We start from the raw sequence: 11,454 nt of genomic DNA on the forward strand, positions 1-11,454 counted from the left end.
GTCTACAGACTGCGGTGTGTGTCCTGTGTGTCTGGTCTACAGACTGTGGTGTGTGTCCTATGTGTCTGGTCTACAGACTGCGGTGTGTGTCCTATGTGTCTGGTCTACAGACTGATGGTGTATTCATTAAGAAGCCGCCTCACTGTATTCAGAACTCAGTCATATGCACCTCATAACTGCTGTGAGACGAACCTTTTTGTAGTCTTTGACTCTTTACTCCAGCTTAGAAATTAGGAATCATCCAAACCCTGAATTTTTGCTTAGAGTTTTAAAACTTAAAAACAGTCTGAAATAGGGGCCAGGGGGATGACTTGGCGGCTGAAGTGTCAGCTGTGCAGGCACGAGGACCCAAGATCAGATCCCCAGCACCCATATCAAAGTTCAGTATGGCGGCCTGCACTTGTAACCTCAGGGCTTGGGGTGGGGGACAGACAGAGACAAGTGAACTCTCAGGGCTTGCTAGCCAAACAGCTAAACTAGCGAGCCTCAGCTTCTGTGAAAGATCCTGTCAAAAAGATACGATGGAAACAATAAAGACATAACAGAACTGACCTCTGGACTCTACCATTAAGGATACACATGCGCACACATGCATACACACACACACACACACACACACACACACACACACACACACACACAAATAAATGACTGAACTAGAACAGGGCATTCACTTTCTGTGGATAATCTATAATCAACCTTTTTGAATTATTCTCAACCTAGCTCTCTTGCCTCCCACCAGTCTGAGAGAAATGCTTCTGTCAGGGTGATTCATTTCAAATATGGCCTCTGTCTTCCATTCTCCGATGACTTTCAAAGCTTTTATGTAACAACCTATGAAAGTCAGACAGGACGGGCCTCACCACCACCAGGCCTTTCTTTGGACCCAGTCTCATTATTTTGTTTTGTTTCCTGCACAGGGCTCTTTGCTGGCTGTCCCCTGTCCCCCAGCTGCAGCTGGCCAGCAGATCCCCTCTGGAATGGAGATCAGTGACATAAACCTGTGGATATGACTTGCAGGGTCATTTCATGCTTACTGCTATTTTCAGGAATCCACGCCCCTAATCAAAGTTGTTTCACTTTGTGAGAAGTGAGGGGATGGGAACATGTTGAGGAACCTACAGTTTCGTTAATGCTTTTGTATTTAAAGTTAATTCTGTTTTTTTAAAGATTTATTTATTTATTATGTATATAGAAGAGCGCATCAGATCTCATTACAGATGTTTGTAAGCCACCATGTGGGTGCTGGGAACCGAACTCAGGACCTCTGGAAGAGCAGTCAGTGCTCTTAACCTCTGAGCCATCTCTAGTTAATTCTGGGCTTTTAGCAGGAGTCTGTCTTCACCTAAAACTAGACAACTCTGTGTTTTGAGGTATCTCTTTATCTAATAACAGGCACTGTGCCAGGCATTGAACATGTGTTGTCTTATTTAGTGCTTACAAAAGTCCTATGAGGTCAATAATGTCACTCCCTACTTCACAGATGAGGAAGCTCCATGGTGAGGTTAGAAATGCCTGCCCCATGGAGCTACATCGCCTGTGTTTGAACCAAAATCTGACTCCGAAGCTCAAAAAACTTAACCACCCCGCTAAGACCAACTGTGAAAATGTTCTTACTACCCTTTAATCTCTGTTAATTCATTCATTCAACCATGTTTTATGAGCACAGGACCCGTGCTAGCTCCGTATTAGAGAGTCAAGAGAGAAACCGAGAATAACCATGTATGTATGTATCAAGGCATCACATGTTACCTCCATTAATGTGTGCAATTTTTATGCTTTTATGGAGCACGGAAAACTTTAATTAAGGAAAAGCTGTAAGAGGGCCTTATGTGTCTGAGTCCTTGATTCCCCTGCCTGTCTGTGTGTTTATAATCATCTCAAGAAATTAACACAAATGGGATGAACTTTGGATATTTGCCAGGAACTGAATTCACTGTTTTCTGCTTTTTAACAGGCTAAAAAAGACGCCAAGAGAATGTCCACAAAAGAAGTCGCTATTAACGTTACAGAGAACATCCGGCAGATGGACAGAAGTAAAAGAATCACAAAGAACTGCGTCAATTAGCAGGGCCTAGATGTAGGAGCAGAGGAACTTCATTGTGGAGTTCAATCAAAGAATCTTGAAGAAGTGGGTGTCCCTTGTAAACATGGCTGCCTCTGAGCATCTGTAGAGATGGCTTGACCAGGTAACACACAGCCACCCGCGCTGTGAGGACCTTCTCAGCTTCCTGTTTATCACATACAAAAAAAAAATGGATGGAAAAGTTCTGAAATATGTTCACAGATTGCCAAAATGTGGTTTGTTTTTCCCCTTTGCAGCTTCCGTAGCATGGTCTGCTGTAGCCACGGTGAAATTCATGGGTCTGTGAACGACATAGAAATGCAGAAGTAGTGGATTTCTGGGGCAAGGGTCACACACTAGTGTGAAGCTCTCACCATGTGTGGTCTTAAACAAGCCCCTTCTCTCCTCCTCTCTGTCTAAAAACAACTATCACAAAACACAGTGTTTTCACTTTAGAGCTGGTTCTCATCTAGTTCTAAACCCAGAAATATAAGAACCAGAGAAACAGAAAAACTCAGTTTGAGATAGCTCGACCCCAGCTGCAAACATTGACTCCACCAGTGCCCGTGGAGTGTCTTTGAGAGGAGTCTGTGACACAGTCACACCTGCTCATCTTCTACCTGGAAAGGCCACCCCCAAGGTTGGCATCCAGACATTGGCTTCCAAATCAGAGTATCACAATGCCCGAGGCCAATGCATCCAACCTGCAGGCCCCTCTGGGACCTAGCTATGTGTTGCTTTTTCATAGCTTTCCAGTTCCCGTTTATTCCCATGACCTCCAGTCAGGTCATTTGCAACTGTAAATCGAAGACTGGATACCAGGAGGGAAGTGACCTAGGAACACATGGTGGCACACACGATGCCCCTTTGCCCTTTCTGTAGACAGCCCCGAGGACTATGTTATTTTGGTATCTGCAAAGCAATTTGTTCAGGAAGGCGGAACCTGGTTGATGTGTATTCATGTTGACGTTAGCCTGACAAGGCACTGTGTTGGAAAACAGGCAGTCAACACAGCAAAATGATGATGCTTCGAGAGGAATCTTTTTCTAGCATTTTTAAAACACATCTTCCTGCAAAGTATAACATAATGAGAGTTTGAGAGGACTGTTAACAAGCTTGGGCTTAGGAAAGGTGTAGTCTGAGTTGTATCAAACTGTACCAACAAACTCCACATTTAGCAGCAATAGCAGCCTGGTGACATGTTTATACGACACAGTCCAAGAACAGTAACCTCAGTAGACTAAAATGCAGATGCTCACCCCTTTTCTGATATTATTTCTCCAACATGTAGAATGGTAGACCGTGTATTTTTTAGTAATAAACATTCACTGCCAACCTTGTGCCAGCTGCGGTAACAGTTGTGGAGGGATTTGGAGTCTGGCCAGTCACGACTGTCCCTTCTGACTCTATAGATGAGCTTGATACTCAGGAGACTGACTTGGACCCTACGGCACAGGACCAATTATTACAGTGGAGTCTCACTTTTAGGTTAAAGGTAGCTTTCTGTCAACCACAGATGTAGGTATTTGCCTGCCCACTGTCCAAGCCTTTACTGTATACACCACAGTCTCCCCAGCCTCTCTCCTCTTGACTCCTTGTCAAAGGGCTTTTAGGGAACTTCGTGTTCTGACAATTTAACTAATAAAACAAAAGCAAGCCCCGTGACTCCCGTGTCCTCAGTGGCACCGCTCGGCAGGAACCCTGCTGCAAGGTTGCCGGCAGTGGGATCCTGCGAGCTCAAGGGCTTGCTCTCCAGGGCATGTGCGCTGTGTTTGGACATGCTGCTCCCCCAGCTGATACGCTGTCAGCCACAGGCTAAGGCCAGCTTCTCTTCCCCGCTCTGTGTTTGCCTCAGTTCACTGATGCACGCTGTTTGGAATTCACCATCTGGAAAAGTGGTCTCTGCCTGTATAGGAATATTTTCTCACTTTCAGAGAAGAAGGAATGGAGGGAGGGCCTGTGATCTGGCCACACCGTTGAAATTTCCATCTGGCAAATTTTAAATGTGTGTCTAAGACAGGAACTGATTCTTACTATCCTATTGGATAACATTTTCCATTTCTAAGTTTGTGTCAATAAAGTCATTAATTTCAAACACATGTGGATTGTTACAGAGACTCTTTACTGGAACCTGAAATCTGTATGCACAGTTGTGTGGATTTTTTTTAAAAACAAAGGTGTTTTACATAAGTGATTCCTTCAAACAGTCTTGTGAATTAGGTAAGGAGAATTTAATTAGCTCCAACTTAACACTTACAGAGATATTTATAGTCTTCCTGACCAGGAATTGGTGGGCTGGGCTGCCAGACAGGGAAGCCAGCCTCAAGGTCAGTGTTCCCCACGTTCCTTGTGCCTGTCTCAGAACATCCAGCACAGCTGGAAGACTCAGCCGTCTAGAGGGGGCGCTGTCACATACCACGAAACTGAGCCAAAGGCAAGCTTATGAGGACAAGGGGTGGATGGAGAGGGCCACAATTAGAGAGCTAGGCCTGGCCTGAGCTCACCTTAGCCTTCTGGACAGGGTGAGCCTGACCTGGTATGAGAAGGCACTCTGGGTTAAGGTCAGAAAGCAAATTGATAATTCAGGGAAGACAGAAACCGTACTCCTTATAACAACTGTCTAATACATATACATCATCTATTCTATATAATAAAGAGCAGGAGGTGAGGGCTAGGTTGCTGCCGATGCCCTGGATTCACGGGATGTGGGGTGGTAGACTGTTCCTCCAGCTGCCCATCTCCACAGTGCTACCTGCACCCAGGCCTAATTGTGCTGGGGCCTCCATTTGGGGCCACTCCCCAGTGTCACAGAAACACCTCCCCTCCATATCCGTTCCTCTAAGCAGGGTTCCCGAGAAGGTGCTCTCCTGCAGAAATCAGATAAAAGGCATGGTCTGCTCAGCCATCATGCTGTACAAATGCTGGAACTCCACGTACGTAGCTCCAGCAGGCACCCCTTATTGAGAACTCCATGTACACTCTCTCCTTCTCAGCTAGATGGATGTTCACTTGTGGGTCCCCTTTCTTCCTGCTGCTTAGAATGTGGAGGTAAAAGCTGGAGCAACAGTCCACTGGACTGTCAAATGGCCTTGGAGGGGAAGTTATGCCAACCTGAGCAACAAATTAGAAGTAGCCCGGGATCCTGACTCCATGTCGCCTCCCTGATTCCCGAACGGTCCGTACTTGACTCTGTGTGACCAGAAAATATGCATTTGCTTCATTTAATCTACTCTTTCAGGCTGCAATTCATCAGTGAAACTAATTTCAATTGGTGTAGAAGCTTCATCTTCTTCTGAAGAACTGGAAGGTCTCTGTCTCTGAGTCCCTTGACACAAGTTGCCTGGACCTCATGTCTGCATGAGCTAGGACTGGTGTCTCCAGATGCCGAGGGACCCACCACTCATGTGACTTACACATCGTAACTCTGTCTGTCACCTGCCTGAGGTGTATGACTGTGCAACCCTTACTCCAAATCCCTGGTTTTCTTGGTCTTTTAAGGGTCATTCAAATGCAGATTGTTCTCTCCTCATTTCCACAAGTCTGGGAAGTAGCTAATTTTGGGAAATTTTCTAAGGAGGTAAATTATGAATATGACCCAACAGCTAAAATTAAACATTTACTCACTTTCATATACTGTAACTATATTCATTGAAAATCTCCAGTGTGCCAGAAATAGCAAATTATCGCAGTCATTTATTTATTTATCTATTGTTTTTGTTTGCTCTACTACATTAGCGCCACAAAGTCTGTTTTATTTCTGATTCCTAGCACATTGAAACTTTTCAATAAATATAGACTGCATTTTGATCTTATTCACCCCCCCAACCCTCTTGGACCCCTTTCCACATCCTCCCCCACCTCTTCTTCACAACTAGTCCCCTCCTAGTTTTGCTTTGAAATGTTATTTTATCGAGATTCTTTTAAGGCTCCCCCTGGCCCTGTCTCTGGTATAGAAGATTTCTTGCAGTCATATATAGAAGACAGCTTCCATGGGCTTTATCTCTGGCTCTCAGGAGGAAAAATGGCCAGAGCTTTCCTCTTGGGATGTTTTCTAAAGTGCCCTTAGTTTCAATAACTCTTACGCCAGAGTGACATCTTGGTGGTTACATGCTCCATGACTCTTCAGTGACAATTTGTCTAATTTATTAAAATAGGAAGTGTATACACTCTTTCAGCAATTCCATTTTGAACTATATGTGCTACAGACTGAACTGAAGTCCTAACCCCATGTGTACAGAGAGAAATTGGGGTCATCCGTGTGGGCCCTGAGCTTATGTATGTTGTTATCTTTTTTATTATCTACAGTGGCTGTCCCTTAAGCAATGGTTCCTGCAGCAAGGGCTGTGGTCTGAGGGGATTTTGTTTCCTCAGGCACCGACTCCTTCAAAGTTACTAAGGGAACTTATCTAAATCTAAAGAGTTCACAATTCAATGGTTTAGGTGGGATTCTGCTCACTCAGAGAGGCTGGATAGCTAGTAGCTAACCTTCTCCCTTGGCTGGAGTCTTCCAAAACACCCAGCATCCTTCTCTCAGCCCCCACTTAAAAAACCCTTGCTACATCGGGCTCCTCCCTACCACTTCCTGTCAGCTACGTGCCGACTCAGCCTCCTGCTTGCAGGCTAATTTTATTTAATCAAACACATCTTTGAATTATTAACAAAAGCAGTAGGAAAAACCGCAACACACTTTAAAATAATATTCCCCAACAAATGTAACCTTGGTACTTCTACAAAGGAGAGATTAGGACAGACAGACACACAGAGTGGGGAGTCCCTGTTGAAATGGTGGTGGGGCTGGTTACTGCCCTGAAAGGTCACGAGGCACGGCCACAACTACCTAGTAGTAGAGCTTTATTAGGAGGAGGAGGGGTGGGGGGAGACAGAACAGAACGGAGAGAGAGGGTGGGGTCTGAGTCACGGCTTTTTAAGGCGCAGGTGGGCCTACAGAGCTACACCATGCATGCGCTGATTGCATGACCATTCCACGAGCGTGTAGTCACCAGTGCACACTGATGACATAAGACACGAGACCCTTTGCTTAACTCCTGAACTGCGCATGTGCGGTCAGGCACCTGGAGTGAGGGCAGAATCCTAACACCTGTGAGATAGCAGAGGAAGATGTCCACCTACAGACCAAAGAGAAAGAACTCAGAAGTAAACATCCTGCTGATCCCTTGGTCTCAGACCTTAGGACTCCTGGTTATGAGAAAAGCAATGTCTGTGAAGTCACCAGAGTTGTGACACTTTGTGAAGGCATCACTTTCCTTGGCTGGAGGACTTTCTGTTACCCCTTCCAGGGCATGAATGGCCAGGACATTGGTGCTATTGGTACTTATTCAATCCCTTCCCCCATCCCAGCATCCTTCACTGAATGACTGAGTCTGGAAGTCACTCAGCTTTGGGTGGGTAATGTTAAAATATGTGCTTTATATGAGCTTCTAGAATTTTCCCAGATGTATTAACTCCAGTTACCCAGCAGGTAGCTAGTTTAATAACATACCCCTTTATTGCACGCTTCTTTGATTGGTCTCTGGGGTAGGCACACTGCTGCAGTTTCAGGCTTCAATATGAACACGATCCTTTCTCCTGTCTCTTTTATTACCACACCCAGACATCATATATTTCAAAGACTCGGTTTCTTCCTCCACTTTCTCCTGAGCATGCTTGGAATATCAGAAAAGCCCTCAGTTGTCCGTGTGCAACCCGTGGTTTCCTTGAATCTCTCAATGTTTTGCTTGAATATGGCACCACAAAAAGTGGATTTTATGGCAATAAAAAAGATTAATGTTCTGTTTCACCTCAGAGATATAAGACATGTTGTGGAAAGAAATGCTCCCAAAGACACCTTGGCAGAAGTCAGTAGCTACATGAGTTTATAAAACAGGCAGGTAATAGAAATGAGTTTGTAGAACATTAGGAGCAGTAAGACCTGAGGAAGTTAATGCATTTGTGTTTAAGAGCACTGGATGTTAAAACAAGACAAAACAACAGTGTCGACAACAGAAAACCACTCGCTAAGATAAACAACTGGACCCAGATTTTGAAATCCATACTACAGATTAGTGTTGGATCAGATTCACGACTGATAACATTTGATAACAGCTTTTACTTGCTTTTGACAAATGTATTTGCTCTTTGAACACATTCTGCCCACGGACTGAACCTCTTTATGTGAATGTATGTACCACACACTGTCTTCTCTGAAGACTCCATCACAAGCTCAGGTAAAGAAAGGAGTCCAAAGAAAATAGACCATATTGTGAGACAGTCAAGACCAAGCCTCAGTCTCCCCAGAGAAGAAAGGTGTTTGTGCCAGTGAACTCAACTAAAGCTCTTTTTTTTTTTTTTTTTTTTTTTTTTTGGTTTTTCGAGACAGGGTTTCTCTGTGTAGCTTTGCGCCTTTCCTGGGACTCACTTGGTAGCCCAGGCTGGCCTCGAACTCACAGAGATCCGCCTGGCTCTGCCTCCCAAGTGCTGGGATTAAAGGCGTGCGCCACCACCGCCCGGCTTCAACTAAAGCTCTTAAGTGACCACTTCAGGAATCATGTTGTCCAGCATGTGACTGCTGGTTAAAATCTCGCTTAGTAGTTATCTGGAATATCAGCAAGGTCGTCCATTGTCATTGAGCAGTTTGGTGAGTGTAGAGGGGATCCTAGGTCTATTTTACTGTTTTCCATTTCCTTTTCAAGCTTCTACCTGTGGATTCTGCTATTGTGACTGAAACTTTCTTCTCTAATGTCAACAGTAGGGTCAACAATACTCTAATTGCCGAGTCCAGTGATGGTCTGACTCCTCATCTTGCTTGGCCTCTCTGCTTCAGTTTCTTCTTGGCCTTCACCAGCTCTCTCTCCTTGGGTCACTCTAGCTTTTCTGATTTTATCATTTGCTATTATCTGTTAGGTTTCCATTGCTGTGAAGAGACACCATGACCACAGCAACTCTTATGAAGAAAAATATTTCCTTGGGGGTGGTGCAGAGTTTCAGAAGTTTGGTCCATTACTGTCATGGCAGGAAACATGGCGGCATGCAGGCAGACATGGTGCTGGAGAAGGAGCTGAGAGTTCTACATCTGGATCCACAGGCAGCAGGAGGAGTCTAAGACACACTAGGCTTGGCTTGAACGTCTGAGACCTTAAAGCCCACTCCCAGTGACACACTTCCTCCAATGACTCCAATACCTACTCCATCAAGGCCACAGCTCCAAATAGTGCCACTCCCTGGTGACCAAGCATTCAAACACACAAGTCTGTGGGTGCCACACCTATTCAGCCCCCATGACCTCCCTTTGTCAACTCCTGTTAGCACCTATCCCTGGAGTGTCATAGTCCTTGGGGTTTCCTCCCCAGCGTTCCCTCTTTAGATTCCACACATGTTTAATTTATTTCCTTTTTGCCTCTGAACAATTTCATTTGATCCCATGGCCTGAGTGATTTACATCCCAGGTTCATTCTGCATCCCAAGCTCCTGTGGTGCGTATCTAGGCAGACACCGGACACAGTCATTTGAGTGGCCTCTGGGCCCAGGAAACCTCAGTCCTAAGCACTAAGCAAGGCTACATCTCCTGGCCTCTCTTGCACTCCACTCCCATACCATATGACAGAGTTTTAACTTACTTCAAATTGTTCCCACAACCATTGCCCCTGGGAGAACATGAAAGATAGCACCAGAGGGGATTTATGCTTAATTATCTGGGGAATGTGGACATAATAAAGGATTCAATGCAATTTCCCTGCTGGATCACTCGGGTTTAACTCAGCAATGTCTAGGTATTTATTGCCAGGATAAGTTTTACAGCTTCACTTTTGCAGATCAACATTCTCCTGGTAGAATTCCCTTTAATATATGAAGGAATGGGTGGGGAATGTAGCCAAGTGGATAGAGTTCTTACCCAGTATGCATAAGGCCCTGTTGTCCATCTCTAGTGCTACATAAATCAAGCACTCTGGAAGATCAGAAGTTCAAAGCCATCCTCAGTTATGTAGTAAATTCCAGGCCAGTTTAGGATACTGAGACCCTGTTTTTAACAACAACAACAACACCTTGGGAGCTAGGGAGACTGATCATTTGGGAAAGTGCCTGCTTTGCAAGCAGGGGGACCTGAGTTCCATCCCCAGCACCCATGTTAAAAGCTGGGCATGGAGGCCTGTGCTTGTAATGCCAGTGCTGAGAAGGTAAAACAGGCAGATCCCTGGGACTTGCTGACCAGACAGTCCAACATGACTGCTAAGCCCCAGGTCAGTGCGAGACTTTGCCTCAAAAAAACAAGGAAGGAACTGGAGGGATGGCTCAGCAGTTAAGAGCACTGGCTGCTCTTACAGATGACCTGGGTTTGATTCCCAGCACCTACACAGCAGTGCACAACTATCTGTAAACTCCATTCCCAGTAGATCCAGCACCCTCTTCTGGCCTTCGAGGGCACCAGACAGTACAGGCACACATGTAGGCAAAACATCCACATACATTAAAATAAATATATAAGTTTCTTTTTAAAAAGGAGGATGGCTTCTGTGAACAAACCCAAAGTTGAACTCTGCCACTGTTCCTGCCATACACACACACACACACATACACACTTGCACATACTTAAACCATCTCACACACCTAAGTATGTTTGAAAAATAGGACTGCCCTTTCTGAACTAAGTATCCCTTTGCCCTTTCTGTAACACTGCCATATGCTGAGAAGATGGCTAAAATTGTGTTTGCCTTTTAAATTTTATTTAATTATTCAAAGGTTATATCCTTATGTTCTAATAGACAAAGCGACTGTTGGATGACCTGGGAGGCAAAGAGAGGTAGCCAGAGAGCCTGTAAAAACAGAGATAACACAAGCTTCGCCTGCAGAAGACAAATCCAAGCTTGAAGTCTCCAGCTGTGTGTCCTGGGGCACACGAGGGAGCTTCAGAGATTCACTTCCCTTCAATGAAATAACATCATCTTTTTGAGGGTGTATTGTGAGGATTAAGTGAGATAACAAATGTAGATAGTGTGGCTTCTGCCACAGGATAATCATCGCTTTGCATGTCAGGTACCATTCTAGGTGCCTTGCACTCTCTGTCTCTGATCATCAAACAGCCCTGCCCAGTAAGCCTTACCAGCTCCACTTACTTTACATGGGAGAAAAAAACTGAAAGGTTCACAGCCATACAGCAAGGGAGCCACAGAGGCTGGGGTTTGCCTGTCTATAGAAACCCATGGTCTGTCTACTGGGCTCAGTAAAGTCCACTGCCTCTCTGTCTTGGGGAAAGGCGAGAGACTTCACAGCTCTTTTGATAGTGCCACCCTCCCAGCACTTCCAGCTTGCCAGGACTGATCACGGAGGAAGCATGGCAGCCTATGTCCAAGGCTGCAGAATTTCACCTATGCTTCTCCTGACTCTCCTCAGCAATA

General features: G+C 45.1%; 1 protein-coding gene across 3 annotated transcripts in view; it reads left to right on the forward strand.

Annotated features, from left to right (window-relative positions):
• Positions 1-4,164, forward strand: part of Baalc (BAALC binder of MAP3K1 and KLF4) — a 76,141-nt gene extending 71,977 nt beyond the window's left edge. Inside the window, exon 2 of one of the 3 annotated variants that reach the window (XM_052747716.1) lies at positions 1,958-2,073. In XM_052747716.1, coding sequence (XP_052603676.1) covers positions 1,958-1,962 — 5 coding nt within the window. In that variant the 3' untranslated portion in view covers positions 1,963-2,073. Of the gene's footprint in view, positions 1-1,957 lie in introns of all 3 variants that reach the window. The other 2 variants (XM_052747715.1, XM_052747714.1) reach the window with 2 other exon arrangements.
• The last annotated feature ends 7,290 nt before the right edge of the window (positions 4,165-11,454 follow it).

The sequence above is a fragment of the Peromyscus californicus genome, unplaced genomic scaffold (genome assembly GCF_007827085.1).
Source record: "Peromyscus californicus insignis strain IS unplaced genomic scaffold, ASM782708v3 Scaffold_20__1_contigs__length_68692818, whole genome shotgun sequence".
Taxonomy (NCBI): domain Eukaryota; kingdom Metazoa; phylum Chordata; class Mammalia; order Rodentia; family Cricetidae; genus Peromyscus; species Peromyscus californicus.